The 24,735-nt window shown below is 28.0% G+C and overlaps 3 protein-coding genes across 3 annotated transcripts; all 3 read right to left on the reverse strand.

The window, feature by feature from the left end:
• Positions 1–549: 549 nt before the first annotated feature.
• Positions 550–2,195, reverse strand: LOC112796337 (tetrahydroanabasine acetyltransferase-like). Its single transcript, XM_025838762.3, has one exon. The coding sequence runs from the start codon at positions 2,160–2,162 to the stop codon at positions 762–764; it is 1,401 nt and encodes a 466-aa protein (XP_025694547.3). The 5' UTR covers positions 2,163–2,195; the 3' UTR covers positions 550–761.
• Positions 2,196–14,551: 12,356 nt separating this feature from the next.
• On the reverse strand, positions 14,552–16,209 carry LOC112793458 (tetrahydroanabasine acetyltransferase). The gene has a single exon (XM_025836232.3). It carries the CDS (start codon positions 16,127–16,129, stop codon positions 14,738–14,740), a length of 1,392 nt encoding a protein of 463 aa, XP_025692017.1. The 5' UTR covers positions 16,130–16,209; the 3' UTR covers positions 14,552–14,737.
• A 6,890-nt stretch (positions 16,210–23,099) lies between these two features.
• Positions 23,100–24,588, reverse strand: LOC112695900 (tetrahydroanabasine acetyltransferase). Its single transcript, XM_025748792.3, has one exon. It carries the CDS (start codon positions 24,498–24,500, stop codon positions 23,109–23,111), a length of 1,392 nt encoding a protein of 463 aa, XP_025604577.1. The 5' UTR covers positions 24,501–24,588; the 3' UTR covers positions 23,100–23,108.
• Positions 24,589–24,735: the final 147 nt, after the last annotated feature.

A 24,735-nucleotide genomic window follows, 5' to 3' on the forward strand; every position in this document is an offset into this window, starting at 1 on the left:
AGATAAAGACAACTAATTTTTTTTAAAAATATTTTTTAATAATTAAAATTTAAAATATATAATCAATTAAATTATATTATTTTTGTCAAAATTAGTTTAGACAAATTAATTTTACCAAAAAATTAGTGAAATAAAATTTTTACTGATCTAAATTAATATTATTTTTTTATAAAAAATAACTACAATATTTCTATTATAAAAATAAATAAAATACTCCTATTTTATATTAATTTTGAGAATCTTAAATCTTAACCCTTTTTCTTTTCTGCCATCGAAGGGTTGAAATTTAAAATTTTTAAAATTGATATATATATATATATATATATATATATATATATATATATATATGGGATATTTTAGTTATTTTTTATAAAAAAATATTAGTTTAGATTGATTCAAAATTTAATTTATTAGTTTTTCGGCTAAACTAATTTGTCTTGTCTAATTTTAATAAAAATAACACAATTTAATCGATTATATGTATTAAATTTTAATTATTAAAAATCAACTTTAAAAAAATATTTTTAACATCTTTATCTAAATGAATAAAAAAAAAATTACCATGGATAAAAATTATACACATCAACCACAAAACAACCAAATCTTACACAAAGAAAAAGACTTATAAAGAAACAAACATGATTTTTGTACCAAAAAAAAGAAGAAAAAAAAAAGCAAAGAGAAATTAAACAAACAAACATGAAATTAAGGGATATTGTATATCCATAGGTTGCATGGATTCCTAGGATATATTATTGGGTTCAAATATTATTAAGAAGTATAAGAGCTTCCATCTCCTCTCTGAACTTGGGCATGGCATCATTAGGAAGAGACACAAAAATCCTAACTCCTCCATCTTTCATTGATGAATCCAACTTGCTAGGAGGTGCAAAAATGCACAAATCCACCATGGCAAACATGTTGCATGGTGCTGGTAATAAATTCACAAGAACATTCCCCCCAAAATCCATGTTTTCCAAGAAACCCAAATGTTTCCAATCGGTCACATTAAAATATGCACCGATACCTTCCACATTAAAATCTTGTTCTTTTGTCACCAAAGTGTTAATTGAATCCGTGATATAGTTTCTAGTAAAAGCAACTTTCTTGATCTCTTTGATGTGCTTCACAACTTGTGAGAGTGGTTTCTCCATGAGTTCTTTAACTGAAAGGACAACATTTGCATCCACAATTGCATTCCCATAATACCCTTCAGGCAAAGGTGGATCCAAATGTCTTCTCGCCCCAACTACTATACCTAGCAAAGTTTTTCCATCATGGTTTAGTTTCAAGGCTTTAGCCCTTGACCTCCAAATATAAGCAGTGAGTGATTCAAAATTTGTGAAAATTTCTTTCATAGTCTTAATATTATTGTGACTAGTATATTCTTTGATCAATCTCATTTTGAGTCTTCTTATACTCTCTCCATCCACCTTAAAGCATTCATGCACGAGTGTCGTGACCGGAAGATGTGGTGAAACCGCGGCCGAGGCATTATTTATCGGACTCGGCAAGGGCATTTCGTTAATTGACCCCATCAGCCTCTCCCTCTCCCAAACAGGTTTTATTGATGGCTCGCTTCTTCCTCTTGCTAACTCGATTAAGGCATGAAGAAATTGAGATAATCCAAATCCATCACATAAAACATGTGAGACCCCAATCCCAATTGTGAATCCCCCACATAGAAACTTGGTCACCTTGAACCTTGAAGGGTATTGGTGGCCATTTTCATCACCTAGTGAAGGAAGCTGAAAGGCCAATTGTTTTGAAATTTCCATGTCATCACTACTACCACCATCAAGGTAATTAAGAGAAGAGAGATTGCAATTAGCAATTGCTTCTATAAATGGAACTCCTCTATCATTGGAATTGCAATGGATTCTAAACTTCCCATCATCATGTTTGACTATCTTACCGGCAAGAGGGTAGTAATAGAACAAGGCCTTTGAGAGTGCTTCTTTTATCACATTAATAGGGTTAGGGTCAATTTGGTCATTTGGGTAAGCATAATGTTTTTGTGATTTGTAAACTTGAATGATATGGTATAGCATATTAAGGTCAGGTCTATGATCAAGTGTAGATAGAGAGAGAATAGAGGAAGGTGTAGACTTAGATGGTTTGATAAATACAACGTCCTTCATTTCAACAATGAGAGGTGCCATGATGGAAAAAATGTGGTTTTAATAATGTATTTAGAGATTGTTATTGAATGTGTTTGTGGTATCTGAAATATACGAGAATAATGAAACTTATATAGATCAATACTAGCCGCCCTATGATTCATATATTATAAATTAGATTAATTTTTAACTTATCAATAAGTTAGAGATACCGTATAAGATTATATTTATGATTATATATGTAAGTATACATTTCGTTTGGTTTGAATTAAATTATGTTCATTCAATATATGTCGTTCATATGTGAGAACTCTGTGATAATCTCTTTGGTCCGTCAGTGGTCCTTGAATTAATGATTAATGTAAATCTGCAGTCGACGAATAAAGTTAATATATATAGATAATTAGATACCTTAAAAAAATTATTTAAAGTATCAACTTTAGTCCGTTATATTACATTTCAGAACTGTTGAATTTATCCTAAACTCAACTTAAAAAAATATAGATGACGGCTGAAAATGTTAAAAGTACAACAACTAAGGTTATTTTATTTAATTTAATATTTTTAATTATATATTTATTATATTTAAAATTATATTATTTTAATATAATTAATAAATACTAATAATAAAATATTATTAGACAAAAAATGCTACATGTAGGTATTATTATTATTATTATTATTATTATTATTATTATTATTATTATTATTATTATTATTTGTCAGCTAATAATATAAGCATCTGAGCAATAATTTATTTAAGGGTAAAGTATATTTTTATTCTTGAAATTTGACAAAAATTTTAAAAATACTTCTAAGTTTTATTTTGTTTTAAAAATACTCTTGACCATTAAATTTTTAAAAAAATTTAGGTCCAATTTAATAACAATTTCATAAGAACAACCTTTAACATAAATAAATTAAACATAATTACCAAAAAAAAAGTCACCAAAAAATCAAACATAATTTTCATGTATTTTTGTTAGATTGATCTTATTTTTTTTTTTTGAAAATTTAACTATCGGAGATATATTCGATGCAAATAAAAAATTTTTGGAATAAAATTGAAACAAAAATAAAACTTAGGAATATTTTTAAAATTTTTGCTAAATTTTAAGAACAAAAAATATACTTAACCTTTTATTTAAATAACCACATGCTTAACCAATTAAACCTTTTTTGTCTAAAAAAATTAAACTCTGTATTTATATTATTGAAGTGTTATAAAATTATTTATTTTAAAATTTAAAGTAATAAATAAAAATACATAAATAATTATATCTTACTAAAATAAAGAAATTGATTGAAGTTACATTAGTGATATTTTAACCTAAAAACAAAACAATCTCATAATATCGATACGCAGATTTGCATTTGGTTCTAAAAGTAGTATAATACACTGAAAATAAGATATAAAAGATAGAGATATAAAACTTAGTATTTTTGTATTTTATTTAGTAATAAAGTAAAACAAATTATAAAAATTTAATTTATTCTTATTTTTTTATTCAAAAAATTTGAAAACAATATAATTATAAAAAATTAACAAAAATAATAAAAATTAAAAAATAAATTATATCTTTTATTAATATTTTTGTGTCATTCTTTTTAAAAAAAAATACAAAATATATTAATTTAATATTTTAAAATACAATATTTTTTTATCTAAATCTTATCTATTAAATACAATTTTATATTTTTATGTCTTTGTCTTAATATCCCATGTATAAAAACAAATAAAATCTAACTCACACATAATGTTTCTTAATGTGATATTTTTAAATATATATCTTGATTTGATATTTATTTTTCCCTATAAGTGCATGACAAGTCAATCTATTTTGTTGAAACATTAAAATACATTAATTAAAAGTTAAAATTACTTAATTTTAAATAAAAAATATTAAAAATTTTCAAAATTTATTATTTATATTATTAATTAATTATTAATATTTAAAAAATATTATTAAATTATTTAAAAATAATAAATTTTGATACGACTCATTTCTCCTTTAGATTTAATTATTGGATTACCTTTGGTTATGTGAACAAGCAAATTAATTGGTTTTGAGTTTTGACATTGAAGCGTTGACTTTGGACCTTATGGATCGGAACTACCTGCTAGGTTATCTATGTCTGCCGTATTATTTTTTTTTTTTTTGGTGACACCGTATTATTTATTTAAATACATTTTTTATTTATTCGTATAAATCAGGATATAAAAATTAAAAAATATTAAAAAATTATCAAAATTTATTATTTTTAATTATTAATTAATTATTAATATTTAAAAATATAAAATAAAATATATTATTAAATTATTAGACTAAAAAATTAAATTTAATAATTAAGTGATGATAAAAAAATAATAAATTTTAATAATTTTTAATATTTCTGATAAAATTTATCAATTTGTATATTTATTGATATTTTTGTAGATATAAAATATAAAAATTAAATTTATTATTTTTTTTAATAACTGTACAAATATAAATGTAAAAAATTTAAACTCCCATTTTTTCTGATAGTGCGTGCCAGCGAAAATGCAACAAAATAAAATAACATTTTACACGGCTGCTGCAATCGAAAATGTCACCTTCTAGGACTAAACCATTCCACGTGTGCAACTAGCAATATGTGGGTCAATTTAACAAGGGAGCTACTCAAATGAAGATGCAAAAAACATCTTTTTATGAAGATGCTTTGTATAAAAGTGTGATTTATTGATTTGGCCACACTTCAAATAAAAACAACACTTTTATAACATATCAAAATCTAACCCTACACTCCATCATCTAAGGGTCAAAAAGAAAAATCATCACATGAAGACAATTATAATATCTTCATGGGAGTACCCACCATTTAACAATAGATGCCATTAGAAATAGATAGTAATAAATTGGTTATTAACATACATTTTGGTTCGAACTTTCACTATTGATTGATAATTTTATTTCCAATTCAAAGTTTTCATTTCGGCACAGATAATTTATTTTTTATTTATATCCATACTCAATAATATGATTAGAATAATAACAAAAAATAAATAAATATTAATATAATAGAGAAAGAAATATTTAAAACATGATAAAAATAAAGATCCATACTCAATCATGTATGTAATATTTAAAAATAAAGAATTATTTTAAAACAAATATGATAATGATTAATTAATGCTTAAATCTTGGTTTAAGCATTTTTTTCAAATTTTAATTAGAGAGAAAAGTAAGGCGGTTTTAAAATTTAATGAAATATGACACCAAAAGAAATTTAATGAAATATATGAGTATTCTTTTATTATATAAAAAGATATATATAAAGAGTTTGGTGTATAATTCTTTTTTAAAAAAATACATTTTATTTTATAATTTTTTAAAATATATTTTTGTTATTTCAAATACTTTAAACTTAAAATTAGAATATTAAATATTAAATATTTATGTTGAGTTAAGAATATAATTAATCTAATGATGATAACAAATATTGATTTATTGAGTTAAATACTCAATTTGATTTGATTGGTCCATTTAGTATTACAGGCCTAAACATTTTACTGAAGGAGCCCAAAAAAATGAAACAAAAAAATCAAATGAGCTAAATAAATATTACATCCATAACCAAACTCAATAAATATTGAAACAAAGAAAAACTTTCAATAAAGTTAAGTTTCAGCATGCTTACAAGCGAATAAATATTTGAAAGTTAAACGAGAGAGAAAGAGAAAGAAAGCTTCTTCCTTTAGTTCATATACCAGAGAAAAAAGAAAGAAAAAGGTTAACTAAAAAACGTTGTCAAATCACACTGGTCAAAGACATATTAAGCTAAGTCAGAGGTTAAAGGTAAATAATTTCCTTTTATATGCAAGTTGATTTCTTCATTTCTTCTCCTATTCTCTGTAATATCATTTTGAAAAAATTAAAGAAAATGGTGGTTGAACATTCCTTTTATATATCAATAGTAAAAAATGTTTCTTGGGACAAAGTACAAATCTAATGGCTTGAATGTTGATAAGCTCATTAAAAAAGTTGATTGGTGCTACTGTTGTATCTGTTACGGTGTTAAGATCAATCTCAAAATCCCTAATTTTTGGGGTTGATTGAAAAAAGAAAAGAGATGATTTTTGAAAGCTCAAAGTCCAAGAAGTTGACTCTGAAAGAACTCTAGCCGTGACTCAGAATAAAGTACAAAAGGGAAAATGAATCTAGTTGAAGAAAAGAGGAGAAAGAGCCCGAATTGAGAGTTGTGTGTGAAATTTCACTACTGAGTTTGAAGTCTTGGAAGCATTGCACCTACACTAAAGGGAGCACTCCGATAAGATGAAGAACAAAGTCTTGAGTTCTGTTATTGCCTTCAGTTCATAATGTTAATGCTGTTATTTATCATTTCCTTCATGATTTACAATTTTGTATTTCAGTTTCAATGTATATTTTTCTTTCTTTTCTTTGAGAGGTAAAAGGTAAGAAATAGTGGCATTGAGAAAAAAGCCATAGAGTGAAAAAAAAAAAGCTGAGAGAAACACTTGAGAAAAAAGTCAAGAGTGATTTCAGATTTCTTTTGGTTGTATTTTCTGCCTTGTATCCTGTACCTGATAGGTGCCCCTTGCTAAGTTGGGTAAGCACTTAGTGCATTAAGTTTAGGTATATTAGCATAACTAAGTCAAGTTTAGGTTGAAACTTATGTGCCCAGATAGGATCAGGTTGAGTCCTAGGAAATTGGTGTATGTAATACTTTGACTATAGTAAAAATTTCACCAATGTTGTAGTGGAGACTGGATGTAGGTTGTATTGCACAAGACAACTGAACCAGGATATATGACTGTGTCAACTTCTTCTTCTCTACTTCTATTCTATTTTTTTATTTTTATGAGACAAAACCAAATTGTCTCATGAATACTCTACTACGCTATTCAAACAGAAATCGAATTTGGGATCTGGTTTTAAGGCTTAATCAAATAAAGTAAAAGAAGGCCATAGATTCAAACTCTCCTTTCTGTAAGCCTTCTGCAACCTTCAATCGGTATCAAGAGCCAATATCTCAAGAATCAAAATTCACAACTTGGATCAAAAGTCCAATGACAAACAACTTGGACATAACCACACTGGCCTATACTCTAACAGAAGGCCAGTCAAACAACAGGCCTCCCTTCTTTGACAAAAGGAACTACGATTACTGGAAAGAGAGGATGCGAATTTTCATTCAATTTATAGACTACAACATATGAAAGATAGTGGTGAATGGTCCTAAAATTTCCACAAAAATAAGTGCTGATGGAGTGGTGACTCCAAAAGAGGAGGCCGAATAGAATGATGATGAAAAAAAAAAGGTGGAGCTGAATGCTAAAGTTATTAACTTGCTACACTGTGCTATTATATTTGAGGAGTACCGAAATGTGTCTAGATGTAAGATGACCAAAGAAATCTGAGAGAAACTCCAGGTAACACATGAAGGTACCAAACAAGTCAAAAAAATAAGGATTGATATGCTGCAAAAAGAGTACGAGATGTTTACGTGAAAGATGGAGAAAGCATTGATAAAATGTTTGAGAGATTCTCAATCATTATCAATAGCCTTGATACTATGGGCTTAATATACATTGAACAAACTCTAATGAAAAAAGTCCTTAGAAGCCTCACAAAAGAATAAAAAACAAAAGTCACTGTTCTAGCCGAGAGTAACAACCTGAGTCCTATAACCTATGATGAGATAATTGATAAATTAGACAAATTGTATAAATAAACAAAGAGAGTTTAAAATGAATCATGACTTTTTCAAAATGATTACTTGTTGCTCATAAACTAAATCTATCTAAACTATAGGAGAATGCAGTGAATTCTACATTTGTATTTGTATGTGAACCATTGAACCCTGCCACACAATTTAAATTGAAAGCGAAAAACAACATAAATCATGGTACCTTGTCACGATTTACAAAAAATCTTCAACAAATCATAAACCATGGTACAAAACAGTGATTTATAAAGAATGACAAATCTGTGAGAAGGTGCAATGGTTTATGAGAAATGATTTTGGTGTATAAATACTGGTTGAATATGATTGTCATCCAAAATGGCCAAATACAATATCTAGTGACAAAAATTTTTTAGTTCTTGTAGACCACAAAGAAAAATTTAAGAAAAACAAAAGAGAGGGTACAAATTTTACTAAGAAAGATCCTATGAGTATTTTTATCTGTCCATCAAGTAAGTTTGTTTATGGTCAAACCAGAATACAACAGAAGCTTGTAGGGTATGGAACCATGCGAGTGAAGAAATTATTCACTTGTAATAGGATGCGATAAAGATATGCAAATTCTGTTTTATTATCATAAAATTTTTCGGAGATGAAAACTACCCAGTACCCATGAGTTGTATACAAAACTTGAGAAGGTTATTGCCAGTTTTGGGAGACAGCTCCCAAATTATTCGAGTTTGATGCCTGTAGTTAGACTGGTACTGGCATTGGTGGCATCTCCATCTTTTGTGATTAATTTAAATTGTGACGATGAGATGGTTGTGTTTTGGTAGATAATTGTTCGTTTCATGAGCTTGCGGTTGCAATGGCAGGTTCTCCTTATATGATTTCTACTAATGTGAAAGACAAAGGACCAGATCCAATTGAAAATACAATGTGAAAGGATGATTTAGGCGATGAGCCTACCATAATAGGTAGGACAATGGCGATGACAAGGAGCAATCTAGTTGTACAGCAGGGTTTATCAAATTTCAGTACACAATAATACTTGTTGCACTTTTTCGCTATAAACTTGGAGGTGATAACAACAAACTTTGAGTACATTCTTTTGGGGGGTTCAAGGCTTGCACGATATAAACGCTCTAGCAAAATTTCAAATTGGGTAATCCTTCCAAAGTAAAAAGTAAGTTGTGATTAGGGTGAAGAGACACTGTATGTGAAATTGAATATATATATATATATATATAGAATGATGGAGTCAGATCACATAAATTATAATGGCAAGTAAAAAGAATTTGAAAAAGAAAAAGAATTTGAAAAAGATTGCAATCGATTAATTCAGTAGATCACATTTTGATAGAGAATTACACGCAGGAGTTATAATGGACTTTACACATGTTTGGCAATATAAACATCTAATAATCACAAACAATTTAATTATTACGTGATCTGTACTTTCATCTTTTTACTGATTAAGGTCGTTATTGCTGTTATGAGAAAGGTCTTGCAAAATACAATAAAGGCGAGTTATAATTTTAGACCTAGTTATAAAGTAGTTTAATTGGCAATACAAAAAACAGTAGCACAAATTTATAAAAATTAGAAGGAGTCTTACAACAAGTTGTCACAATAAATTTTTGATGTGCAGTCAATCATAGCTGGCAATATTGCAATGCTAAAAACTTTTTTTAGTGTTGGAGATTAGGTATTTAATTCTACAGTGTATTTTCATTGTCTTTTTTATATTTTTTTCTTGTATTGAGACTTTTAAATATTGCAGGTTACTTATTAGTATTGATGAGATTCATTTATATGACAAATATAAAAATACATTGCTCCTAACAATTGTGCAAGATGGATATACATTTGTGGTAATTATTTTTAAATAATAAATAAAAGTATTTACTTTGATACGATGATAAATTTATACATATTGATACAATAAAAACATAAATAAACAATAAAACAATACGTGAATTATATTATCCATGTCAGTATTTATTTTTTTATAAAAATATATATATAATATCAATATTTTTACTAAAATATTCTTATAATTTAATAAAAATAAAAAATATATTTTTATTTAATTTTATAAAAATACTTAAATATCTTTTTTTTCATGTTGGACAAAACTAACAATTTAAATTAATCAAAATTTAAAATTCAACTAACTTTAATTTTATAATTTTAACTTTAAATAATTTAAAAATAAAACAAGAACACATTTAATTATTCATCCGTACTAAAAACAATTATTTCAATAAGGATTGATGCTTCTTATAAACCCTAATCTCTTAGAATCATTTATACAAATAAAGTAAAAACACAATTAAAAAACTTTTAAAAAAATTAAAGGAGTTCTTCATCTTTTAGATTTTCTCACCTCCCTTTCACCCTTTCAAAGAACGTCTCTCTCACCTTCAATTCTCCAACTCAAACTCTCTTTTCTCTCTCACTACCACTAGCCCACTAGAGTCTCTCTCGGTCTCACTCGAGTCTCGTCTCCTTCACACTTACTGGCATCTTGTCATTCGTCTCATCTCTTTGCCAGCATTTCAACGTCTTCCAGCATTCACTGGGCTCCTCGTCGTCACTCGTCGTCTTCTGGTTTCAGGTCCTCGCCGTCACCAAATCGTCGTAGACCGTTGGTGAGTCCCTGAATTACCGCTTCCCCTGTGGTGTGTTTGATTGTTGCAAGTTTTATTTTAGTGGACATGTGATGCTGGTTTTGATGCTAACATATCCTTGTTTTTTTGTCTTTTGTAGCTTGATCCTCATATTAAGGAAGCTTTTGATGTTTCCTTTGGCAATATATATGCATTTCATGCTGCTCAAAAGTCACCTGAGAGAAGCGTTAAGAACATGAAAGTATGTCAATGCTGATTCTACGCTTCTGACTTACCTTAGGCAAATTCTTACTATGGCTATGTACAATTTGTGGCATAGTTTGGTTTTGTCAAATTACATGTTAAATAGCTTCATGTACATTTAGGAGTAATAGTAAATAGTACTAGATAAATCGATTGGATAGAAATCATAGAATACTTTTGATGAATCCTTTTTCTTGATTAGTGTCTTGCATTTAATCTTTTAAGTGATATCGATTTTGTAGACGTACTTTGTATCTTTCCATTATCATGCTTCCATGCTTGCTCCTTCTTGACTTTGTTTTGCCGATTATTATTTGTGAGAGTCTTGAGTTTTGTTAAATATCTCAGGGAGTCCAATGCAAGAGAGTTGTAAGAAGTATTAATTTCGTGAGTCTTTATGTTCTAGGGGAACTGCTGTGTTTCCTTCAACAGGTTTGATGCTTGTAGTTGTAAGTTGAACTGATATTTTACTAGCTCCTACAATTCTTTGGTTTCCTATAGTTTTCATTTGTTAGTGATTGGTTTGGGTATCGGTTCTGGAAGTGCGAAATCTGAACCAACCTGTGAACCTGATTATATATTAATTAAATAAAAAATAAAAAATATATATGGCTTTTAGTGGCTTTTAATGAGATTATTTACTATTAATACGTTTGGATTTTAATGAGTTTAGTTTTTAATATATTTAGTGTTTAACATCTTTAGATTATTTATATTGATGTTACATGTTTATTGTACTTGTTGAATTTTTAAGATAAAAAATTGATTTTTTATGAATTTCAAAATCATCGGGTACCCAATCACCCGAACCAGACCAATCTATTGTTAATCGGTTTGGTTTAGTTTGAATACATGCACAAAAAAATACAAATCCAAACCAAATCGAACCAATTATATTTTAATCGGTTCGATTCTATTTTTACCTTAAATCCAAACCAAACCGACCCGTGCATGCTCACCCTTATTTACAGCCTGCACAAATTGTCGGATTTAAAACTATTGTTCTTGCAGCACCTCCAACTCAAGATGGCAACATATGCAAGGTATTTTTTTTATGACGGAAAAGTATAATAATTAGGTTTTTCTTCTTCTAACCAACACTTTTGTGCAGGAAGTGTTGTATTGTCTATTGCGCAAAAAAAGCCGGGGTGACTCACATTCTTAAAGCTAGAGGCGCTCAAGTTTGAAACATGATAATCAAAAGTTTTTCTGCCTACATAATTTGAATATATCATGCTCATATGTATATTTTTTGTTTATGTATCTACATTGCATTTATTATCCTGAATTAGACTAATACTAATATTGAATTAGTTTCCATTATAGGCCATCTCTAGAATGGCTTGGAGAACAGAAACTTGTCCTAAGGTGGCTAATTTATCATCAGAACTCTTCTAACAAAATTAATAATTCATGATAGATATGGTGAAACTCATCCCCTGATCGGTCTAAATGCTTGAACTTCATATCCCTATTATATTAGTTGAATGTCTTGATTTGTCTTATTTTGTGGTTAACGGTAACATAAATCTCACTGCCCAATGAATACATGGTGACCATAACTCATGACCATAACTCTTAGTTAGAAATTGTAATTTGGATGCATTCTGGTCTAAACTTGTTTTAAACTGAGTTTATAATTAATTGTTCAATGAGTTTTTTAATATACTCTTATTTCCAGATATCTTGCGCTATCTTTCTACATTACTCATATCCTATACACATAATTTATGATTTCCAGGCTGAGCATGGACCTGATAATCAGGTTGTTCTTGTGACAGCTAAGCACATAATTTTTCGCTAGCTAGTTAATGCATGGCTATCAAAGATAAATAAAAAGGTGAAAGAAAAATTTGCAAAAATTATTACTGGTTTATCTAGCAAAAAGAGCAATGGATCATAACTAATGTGCAGGACTCCACTTAAAAAGTGATAATCACTTGAAATATAATATTTGGAGATACGTAGTCTTTTGGTAAAAATAGTTTAGTATAGCCATAAAATTAAACATGAGAACAAAAACATCTATATTAACATACGATGATATCTTAATGAAAACCTAATGGTTCAGGCAGGTTTTAGCAAAAGTTAACAATGACTTCAATTATGAATATTTCATATCCAAGATTCACCTTCTCATTACTATCAATGTTAAAATAGTGGTCAACTTCATCATAATTATAAATTAATCAAACAGCCACACAAAAAATAGCAGTACTTGACAGCTAAATTTATTTTTTAAAATGTTAAATTACAAATTTAAATTTAATCTTCTGAAGAAACACAAATGACTATAAAAGTGCTTTTATACACAAAATAACACACGAAGTCAGTGAAGCAAGTATGATCGAGGCTCCATTTCTTGAAAGCCAAAACTAAGTCCATGTCAAGGGTTTTGACACTTCAATTAGAATCTTCTGAAATTATTCATTCAAGTCATCAAGTGATCTAGTATTATCTGTCACCATATCTGCTTTACTCCTCTTCAAATCAAGTGGCATTTGAGCATTGATCCTGTTCTTAGCATCCTCCTCATTTGATTTGTCTTTTTCTATGAGTCTCTTTTTCTGTGTCTCAGGATCAATTCACACAATTATAATTGGTTTTGTGTACTTGTCTATTTTGACCTCAAACAACAAGAGAACATCAAGAACAATAACTTTGTATCTCTTTAGCTACAGCTTCACAACTTCTCAAAAGATTCCAAAGGATATATATATGGGGAGCCAATCATCTAAAACATGATGACAACCAAAATTCAACAAACTAATCCCAAATATGATGCATTTTAGGAATGATTGAATTGAAAGTACTAGTTATGGATTAAGAATTATAAAGTCTTCAATAGCCTACTCTAACTTTAGACGGATAAGTGACCAAAAATCTAGAATCAGAACACGTAAAATAAATACTAAAAGAAGTAGTTTTGAGCAATTCACATATGCAAAATTGTTAAGAAATTTAATGTAAATTGATAATAGCACTTTACTCATTATTTACAGTAACATTTAGATCAGCAATAAGACAAATTAATTGATTAGCAATTCAATATCATTTTAAAATACAGGAAGAAGAAAAATTTAGAAAAGACAGAACAGGAAAAGTAATGATACAGGAAATCACCAACGGTCCACTGCGACTTGGTGACGGCGAGGACCCGAAACAAAACCAGAAGATGACGAGCCGACAAGGAGCCCAAAGAAGGCCGGGAGATGTTGAAACGCCAGCAACAAGACGAGACGAACGACGAGATGCAGGCGAGTGTGAAGGAGACGAGACTCGAGTGAGATCGAGAGAGACTCTAGTGGGCTAGTGGTCGTGAGAGAGAAGAGAGAGTTTGAGTCGAAGAATTGAGAGTGAGAGAGACATTTTTTAAGAGGGTGAAGGGTAAGTGAGAAAACCCAAAAGATGAAGAATTTCTTTAATTTTTTTAAAAGTTTTTTAGTTGTGTTTTTCTTTTATTTGTATAAATGACTATGAGAGATTAGGATTTATGAAAAGCATCAATTCTGATTGAAATAATTGTTTTTAGTGTGGATGAATAATTAATGTGTTCTTGTTTTATTTTTAAATTATTTAAAATTAAAATTATAAGATTAAAGTTAATTGAATTTTAAACTTTAATTAATTTAAATAATTAGTTTTGTCCAATACAAAAAAAGATATTTAGATTTTTTTATAAAATTAAATAAAAATATATTTTAATTTTTGTTAAATTATAAGGGTGTTTTAATAAAGGTATTGATATCTTTTATATTTTTTTTAAAAAAGTTAAATACTGACGTGAATAATAAAATTCACATGTTTATTTTATTATTTGTTTATGTTTTTATTGTATCGATTCATCGTCGAAATAAACACCATAAATAAATACAAAATTTTATTTTTATTGAAAGAAATTATCATAAACATCAAACACAATAACCACAGCACAACCATGTCTTATTCCACGTAATAAACATAAACAAAAAGACTTAAAGAAGAAACAAACATGATTAACAGATCTTACATATCCATATATGTTGCATGCATTCCTAAAATATATTATAGGGTTCAAATGCTATTAAGAAGACTAAGAGCTTCCATCTCCTCCCTGAATTTGGGCATGGCAGCATTAGGGAGAGACACAAAAACCCTAACTCCTTCATCTTTCATTGATGAATCCAACTTACTAGGAGGTGCAAAAATGCACAAATCCACCGCGGCAAACATGTTGCATGGTGCTGGTAACGAATTCATTAGAACATTCCCTCCAAAATCCATGTTTTCCAAGAAACCCAAATGTTTCCAATCGGTCACATTAAAATATGCACCAATACCTTCCACATTAAAATCTTGTTCTTTTGTCACCAAAGTGTTGATTGAATCCGTGATATAGTTTCTAGTAAAAGCAACTTTCTTGATCTCTTTGATGTGCTTCACAACTTGTGAGAGAGGTTTCTCCATGAGTTCTTTAACTGAAAGGACAACATTTGCATCCACAATTGCATTCCCATAATACCCTTCAGGCAAAGGTGGATCCAAATGTCTTCTCGCCCCAACTAATATGCCTAGCATAGTTTTCCCATCATGGTTTAGTTTCAAGGCTCTAGCCCTTGACCTCCAAATATAAGCAGTGAGTGACTCAAAATTTGTGAAAATTTCTTTCATAGTCTTAATATTATTGTGATTAGTAAATTCTTTTATCAATCTCATTTTGAGTCTTCTTATACTCTCTCCATCCACCTTAAAGCATTCATGCACGAGTGTTGTGGTCGGAAGATATGGTGAAACGGCGGCCGAGGCATCATCCATAGGACTCGGCAAGGGCATTTCGGTAATTGACCCCATCAACCTCTCCCTTTCCCAAACAGGCTTTATTGATGGCTCACTTCTTCCTCTTGCTAACTCAATTATGGCATGAAGAAATTGAGAGACTCCAAATCCATCACATACAACATGTGAGACCCCAATTCCAATTGTGAATCCTCCACATAGAAATTTGGTCACCTTGAACCCTAAAGGGTAATGATGTCCACTTTCATCATCTTGTGAAGGAAGCTCAAAGGCCAATTGTTTTGCAACTTCCATGTCATCAATACCATCAAGGTAATGAAGAGAAGAAAGATTGCAATTAGCAATTGCTTCTATAAATGGAACACTATCATTGGAATTGCAATGAACTCTAAACTTCCCATCATCATGTTTGACTATCTTCCCAGCAAGAGGGTAGTAATAGAACAAGGCCATTGAGAGTGATTTTTTGATCACATTAATAAGGTTAGGGTCAATTTGGTCATTCGGGTAAGCATCATGTTTTTGTGATTTGTAAACTTGAATGATATGGCATAACATATTAAGGTCAGGTCTATGATCAAGTGTAGATAGAGAAAGAATAGAGGAAGGTGTAGACTTAGATGGTTTGATAAATACAACATCTTTCATATCCACAATGAGAGGTGCCATGATGGGAAAATGTGGCTTTGATGGATTTAGAGATTGTTATTATTTTTTGTGTTTGTGTCATTTGAAATATATGGGAATAGAACTTATATAGATCAATACATGCCGCCCTATGCTTCATATTTGTGATCATATGTATGTGCATTTTGTTTTGTTTAGATTAAATTATTTTCATCTAATAATTATTGAAATACATGATAAGACCATCCAACAATAATAATAGATAAGGTCAGGATATAAGATGGACAAAATTATATATATATGATCTTGAAAATTATTGAATGTAAATGTCATGGTTATGTTATAAATAGTTGAATTTTCATTTATATATTATATATGCTATGTTTTCCTTTATCTTTCCCTTGTCTTGGTTATAGAAAATCCCTAACACTTTAATTATTTTATGGAAAATGTATTGTTTCTTCGTTCATATGATAAGTCTGTGATAATTATCTCTTTGGTCCAGTTGTCCTTGAATTAATTAATAATGCTAATCTGCTGTTGATGAATGAAGTTAATTAATTGTAAAAAAAGGAATACTTAAAATATAAACTTTAGTCCATTTATATTACATTTCAAACCTTTTAAGTTTATTCTAAAATCAGAAGCTTAAAACACAGATAACGACAACGTTAAATGTTGGTACGTTAAATGAATATATTGCTTGTATATTAATAAACGAAAATGTTTGGTAACCAAAGAAAATCAGCCAAAAATAATCATAATTTGTCTTTTTTAGCATTTATTAATTGTTGCGACAATTAATAAATGTTAAATAAGATAAGTTCTGACTGTTTTTTTTTGTTTACCTAGCATTACCCATTAATAAATGGGTAACATTTACTTTTCATTTTGGATATGAAATTTTTTTAAAAATCTTATGGTCAACTATTTCACAAAATTAACCTTCTATCATCACAAAAAAGAAGAGTAAATTACCGAAATGATATGTGAAAGTTCGCATTGCTAACAAAAATAACTCTAAAAAATATTAACACAAATAAGCTCTCAAAATTTAAAAATAAGATAAAACAAACTAAATATTAAATATATATTTTAAAAAAGAACTTTAGAAATAAGATTTTGATATAATTTTTCTGTAATCATTACTAAAAAAATAAATTTTTTATCTTTAAATTTTAATAATTTTATGTCAAGTGAATTTTTTAAAAAAATATTTTATTATGAATGACCGCATTATGTTGAAAAAAATGTAGAGATCAAAATTTTTTCTGAATTTTTTTGTGTAGCTTTTAGATATTTATTCAAATATATATTGTCCTAAAAATTTGAATCAAATAGATGAGTTGTTTGCTAAATAAAAACAATTAACACTTACAAAAAATATAATATTTATTGATTATTTTTATCATATTTTTAAAACATGCAGAAATTATTTTATCAATAACATCTTTTAAAAATTTTTTTATTAGCGCTTGAATATTTTGGATATCAAATTGATATATAATTAGCTCCCAAAAAAAACCATTTGTAGATAAACAAATACAAAAAAGTATTAGGTGACTAATACGTTTCTTTTATTTTACTTTATATTTAAACTAATACAAAAAAAATTTTATTTTTTTAATCACTAAAATTATTAGTCCTCTAGAATTTAATCTCAAAACAAATGAAGTTTTAATCCCAAATTTCTAAATGCTAAACTGACTCAACACTACTTAGTCACAAACACTAAAACAAAATTCAAATTAGAATTTTAAATGTTATGAATAAACTCTATACCAGAGCTTGTTACATCAAGACACAAAAAACATAATTGGAATTTACTTCATGGCTTTTCTAAGGAGAAAATTTGATATGAATTATAAATTCAATTGAGTAAAAGAAGAATGATGACTCAAATAATTAGATTTGAATGTTTCCTTTCTTTTTCTCATCTTTGTTATTGTGTTCTTTTTATATAATCTAGTTGCGTCTTCTTCGTTTCAAATATATAACTGATAAAAGAAATTGTTAAATTATCTCATTTATATTTTTCTCATTTATATTTTTATATTTTTTTTATTAACTTAAACTTTTAAAAAAATTAATTTTATAACATGATATCAAAATTTTATGTTCGAAAAAATAATATAAAAAAAAATAAAACAGAAAAAAACCTATATAAAATTCAATCAAACTCAAAAAAAAACTTACTTGAGAGAGTATATGTAAAAATATAACCATTCATATTACTTCCTTTTATCAATTTAAACTTTAAAAAGATTAGTTTCATGACAAACAGCAACATTTAGATAGAATTTTTACCAGCAATTTGATGACATTTTTAGTATTTTACTTTTTTTTTTTTTTTTAAATATTTGGCCTTTATTACTACTTATGAGATCAAACGTACGTACACTTCCATATTAAGCATTCAATGGTATTGGATATACTCTTTTCACAAGAGAATGTTCCAGCAACACTTTCTATATTCAAAATTGTAAAAAAAAAAAAAAAAAAAAAAAAAAAAAAAAAAAAAAAAAAAACTACACATACTCCCTTGATAACAACCATTCATCAACCAACTGAGTTGCGTATATAATGTGACAACAGCAAATGTTGCTTGATCATTACTCACTCAAGTCTAATGATCAAGACATACACATGATTTTAATAGCTCCTCTAAATTAAAATGATACTGCAGCATCATCACATGAAATCTAATTAAAAAGTCACTCTCATTGTATTTTTGGTAATGAGTCATTATCATATATACATACACACAGTCGAAAGAGACTGAAGTAGCTTTTTTCATTTGGTATGGAATCATAATGTTTAAAAAAAATGCTGCATCGGAGAAAGAAACAAAGAAGCTAAGGTGAATGCATTCGGATCGATAAAATTAGTTATAGCTGTTCTGTTTGAAAATCTCAAATTGACCCATTTAGGGTGTATTTGTTTGTTTTTTAATTTTTATTTTAATATTTTTAGAACTTTATAAAGAAAAAAAATATATTTGTTTATAAATGAACCACTAAATCACCTGGATCCTGATTCTAAATTACCATAAAAGTTAAACCCTCTTTAATATAGTAATATATATCTATTTCTCCATCTTTAACATGATCACAAAATTATTTTTTTTAAAACATTTACTCGAGTCTTTTTTTAAGCTTTGAAGCATGAATAATTTTTTATTTGTTTTGTATTTAATTTTTTTTAAATAATGATCAAATTTCAGATTTTTTGGATATTATATTATGATACTATATCATAAAATTATTTATTTTAAAAAATTATTTTTTAAATAAAAATATATAAATAATTATATATCTAATAAATATAAATAACATTTATATAGTTAATGAGGTTACATGCATATTCTTTTAAGAGATTTGAGCTTCACAATTTACGCTAAACTTTGTTTCTTTACAGAGAAATAGAGGAAAAATAAAGTGGAAGAGAAAAAATTTTTTGAAAACCTTCTTTTATAAATTAGTGATAAATTACACATAAAATTTATAATTTCTCTTTCCTCTTTAACTCTTATATATTTCACTCAGCTTCTCTCCAACCAAATAAATTCTAAAAGAAAGTGGAAGGATTAAAATTTAAATATGTAAAGTTGGGTTTGAATATAAATTATATAACTCAAGAAGAGATAAGTTTGTATTATATTGCTAATGAATTATAACTAAAATGACATAATTTTTTTATATTTACTTAAGAGATCGTAAATTCAAATTTCTCTATTTAAAAAAAAAAATCTCTCATATTATGTTGCATCACAATTTGCGGATTTAGAATTGGGGAAGTCTAAATAGCAATTCCTCTATAAGACTTTTCTCAAATTAGTTTTAAAGTATTAAATTACACCCTATAATTCTTATTATCTGCAACTTAATTAATTATTTAAAACAAGTAGGGTTATTGGTCATCATCACTCTTGTGAATATTATTTTTTTAATTATAAAATTGCAGTTTATCAGTTATATATTTTAGCACTTAATTATTATAGATTCAGGCGTGTGACATTAAATTATCCTTAATATGCATGACACGTATCTCTTATATCTCTATGACAATTAATCAATTATGACAGACTACAAGCATAGCCCTTGTTAATATGTTTGAAGAACTGAATTATAGAAAGGAGAAGTAGTAAGATTTGTGAATTGAATTGTATATTGAATAAATTGTAGTATCCGAAACAATAGCATCCTTACAACTATGTAGAAATGTTGGGTAATAAAAAAAAAACTTACCCAAAATCAGTTAAAATTTATTTTATTTAATATTTATTAATTATTATAATAATTAATAAATATTAAATAAATAAGTTTTTATTTTTTTTTGTCTTTGTAACATTATTATTATAGTAGTTAATAACCTTAACGATCGATATTATTTTTTTTATATATATATATATACCACTTTTAAATTGAGTGAAAAATTGAACATCATAAAGATAAAACAATATAAATAATTATATTTTTTAACAATTTTTTTTAAACAATTTTTTTTTTAATTTGCTTGATTTGAGTCATAAATAATTTTCTCTTATTCACATTATCTCAATTTTTTTATATATATCTTAATATTCTCTTGAGTGCTTTCCAAGGATCAATAGTTTGAGTGTGGTCGAGTTAGAGTCAGGGATTGTAATGCTCTAGCATTAGACCTCTACTGTTTAGGTTCATCAAAAAGATTGTGGGTCATACGCATAAAGTTTGGTAGATGAAACCGTTGAAGTGGGGACAGAGAATAATTAACATGTAATTGACCACTCCCTTTAATTTGTGTGTTGCTTCTAGTCCCATCCAAGGAAGAAATTAAAGTACTTCCCAAGATTTCAGGAAGAAAATTGAATTATAGTTATTGAATCAATGAAGGATCGGATTCATAGACTTCTAGTAACGGCAGAGTTAGATAAAATATTAAAAAAGGGTTAAAAATATTTATATAATAAAATAAAATTAAAATAAAATTTTAAAGAGAATTAAACTAATAAAATTTATATATAATTTATATATAAAAAATTAAAATTAGATGGCGATTGTCTCTTTTTTTATAGATAGTTCCGCTTTTGTTTCTAGTAGATCTATATAATAATAATTATGCTATGTGTATATTAAAATTAGTCATCAAAATTAGTTTAATATAAAATATATATTAAAATATAAAATACATATTAAAAATAAATTAAATAATATATATATTTATATATGAATACACGATGATTAATTTTAATAACTACTTTCAGTGTATAAATAATATTTTTAATATAATCAACATAAAAAAGTGGCTTTTATTTTGTATTGTGTAGTATATAATTCTATTTTATTTTATATTACTTGATATTTCTCTTCTTGTAATAGTTTTTAACAATAATAAAAATACACTATGGTATAGTTGAGTAGTTTTTGTGTTTGGTAAAAATTTAATTATATCAAATTTTTAATTAAATATATATATTAATTAAATTCTTATATTATATAATTTTTTTAAATTTAATCCCTATAAATATAAAACATCTAAAAAACGTTAATAAATTGTGAATTTACTTATCTATCCTGTTTCACACGGCCATTGCTTGCTCCCATTACCTTTGTTATTCAACTCTTCTTCTATTAGAATTCCATCATCAATTTCATCTCCTATAACCTCATCATCATCCAGCATTCTCCCTGCCAAATTCTTCTTGTCTATTTCTTAATCATTTTTCTTAGAGACATTAAGTCGAGCATCTGATGAACGTGATTTATCATCCTTGACATTCCCTTGTTCCAAACCACCATTTGATGATATTACATATTTTTCATAATTTTTAGTCACATTTTTAATACTATCCTTTTCAAATTGTTCCTCATCGTCATCAAAAAGCATAGAATATATATTTATGAGGATAAAGAATAGGAAACAATCTACTCATTAATATCTGGGTACAAACACGACTTACTAAAAAATTCAAAAATTAAATCAATTTAAGAAATAAGTATTTAATCAGTGGTATATTTTTTCTTAATCAGTTTATAAACCATTATATAAAAAAATGATCATATACTTAAACCTGTTTCATCAATGTTGAAAAACTAAAAAAAAAAAAACTTGTCATTTATTTTAACAGATCGAGTTCAGATAGCAAGATGAGACGACGCGACGAAGCTAGGCCAGGCATCGCGTGACACGTGAGGAATACAAATTATACTTATTTAAATTATGCAGAATAATATTAAAGTATTTAAATTATATTCTCTTGATCTATTAGTATAATTAATGGCAAAATAACATTAAATTATTTTTATAAACATTAGAAATATAAATAGGATGATTTAAATATTAGGAATACAAATAAAACTTATTTCAAATATTAAAAATACAAATGATACTTTATTTAAAAAAAAGACAGACTAGTATACTAATTATTAGGGGGAAAATAATATCATCCATCTACCAAAAATAAAATAAAATAATAAAGAAGTTCTAAAAATGTCTCATTTCAATAATTGTGCAATCCATGCATGCATGGTCAATGATATATATACTGTCTAAACAACTATTAATAAATACTAGACAAATCAAATTTTTATTCAAAAGAAATCATCAGTATCATAAAAATAATATTTAAGCACATCGTAGAATCAAATCTTGTTTCACATTATTCAAATAGAAATTATAGAAATAAACAGATGAACAGATATAATCCATATAGTACTCCATCTTTTGATATATGGTAGATACTTATATTATGATATCAATTCATCTAATAATTTTAATGCAATTTTTATGTGAATACATTATTATTAAAGTATTTATCACACTACAACAAACACGCCAAATGGCGGTAATTAAAATTTTGGATGGCAGCAATTTTTTGATTACTGTTAAACATTTTACAACAGTTGGTCAACTGCTGATAGTAAAGACGCCGATAAATTTTAGCGACGATTTTTTATAATTGTTGGAATAATCACTGCTAAACTGTGTTTAGCGGCAAATACATATAATTATAGTTATTATTACCATCCTATGGTTTATATTAATTAATAAACCTAAGTGCTTCCATCTCCTCCCTAAACTTGGGCATGGCATCATTGGGGAGTGACACAAAAACCCTAACTCCTCCTTTCATTGATGAATCAATGTTACTAAGAGGTGCAAAAATGCACAATCCAACTGACCCAAACATGTTGCATGGAGCAGGTAGTGCATTCACCAACACATTCCCTCTAAAATCCAATTTTTCCAAGAACCCTAAATGTTTCCAATCAGTCAAACTCATGAATGCACCACTACCTTCCACATCAAAATCCTCAACCGTTGACTCAAAAGTGTTAATTGAGTTTCTAATATATTCCTTTGTAAAAGCAACCTTCTTGCTCTCTTTGATGTGCTTCACAACTTGTGAGAGTGGCTTCTCATTGAGTTCCTTCACCTTTAGCACCACATTTGCATCCACAATTGCATTCCCATAATACCCTTCTGGCAAAGGAGGATCTAGCAAGTGCCTTCTAATTCCCACTATCACACTAAGCATTGTTTTCCCATCATAGCTAAGTTTTAGGGCTCTAACTCTTGATCTCCAAACATAAGCAGCTAGTGATTCAAAACTTGTGATGATGATGTTTTCTTTTGTGGTTTCAATAATATTGTTGTCAAATTCTTTGATCAAACTCATCTTGAGTCTTCTTATGTTCTCATCATCCACCTTAAAACATTCATGCACAAGTGCTTTTTTGGAGGGAAGATATGGTGAACTCGCGACCGAGGGACCATCCATGGGACTTGGCAATGGAGTGTTTGTAAATGACCCAATTAGCCTTTCTCTTTCCCAAACAGGCTTTACTGAAGCCTCATTTCTTCCACTTGCAAATTCAATTATAGCTCTTAAGAATTGAGATGCTCCACATCCATCTATGACAACATGTGAAACTGCCATGCCAAGGACAAATCCGCCGCAAAAGAATTTTGTCACCTTGAACCCTAAAGGATATTGTTTCACACTTTCTTCATCTTGTGAAGGAAGATCAAAGGCAAAGAGTTTTGCAACTTGTGTATCACTACCATCAAGGTAATGAAGAGAAGAAAGATTGCAATTAGCAATTGCCTCCACAAATGGAACTCCAATGTTGGGATTGCAATGAACTCTAAACTTCCCATCAACATGTTTCACAAGCCTACCAGCAAGAGGGTAGTAATAGAACAAAGCCTTTGAGAGTGCTTCCTTGATCACATTAATAGGGTTAGGGTCAATTTGGTCATTTGTGTAAGCACCATGATTTTGTGATGATTTGTAAACATGAATGGTTTGACATAGGCTATTGTGGTCAGGAATGTTATCAAGTGTTGATAGAGAAAGAATTGAGGAAGGAGTGGCCTTAGATGGTGTGACAAATACTACATCTTTAATATGAATATTAAGAGGTGCCATTGAAAAATTTTTGTGGCTTTTTGAATTTGGAGAACGCTTGTGTTTGTGACTGTGGGATTTGAAATGTGTTGGAGTGGTTTATATAGATTATAACTTGAATTGGATTGGATGATTATTACTCATAAGGCATATACTTATATAGCTTCGTTCATGTATATGTACATATATAATTGACTTACATGCAATAATTGGCAAGATGGAATAATAGTAGGTATTATATGAATGAATTCCTCAC

The sequence above is a fragment of the Arachis hypogaea genome, chromosome 1 (assembly GCF_003086295.3).
Source record: "Arachis hypogaea cultivar Tifrunner chromosome 1, arahy.Tifrunner.gnm2.J5K5, whole genome shotgun sequence".
NCBI classification, from domain to species: domain Eukaryota; kingdom Viridiplantae; phylum Streptophyta; class Magnoliopsida; order Fabales; family Fabaceae; genus Arachis; species Arachis hypogaea.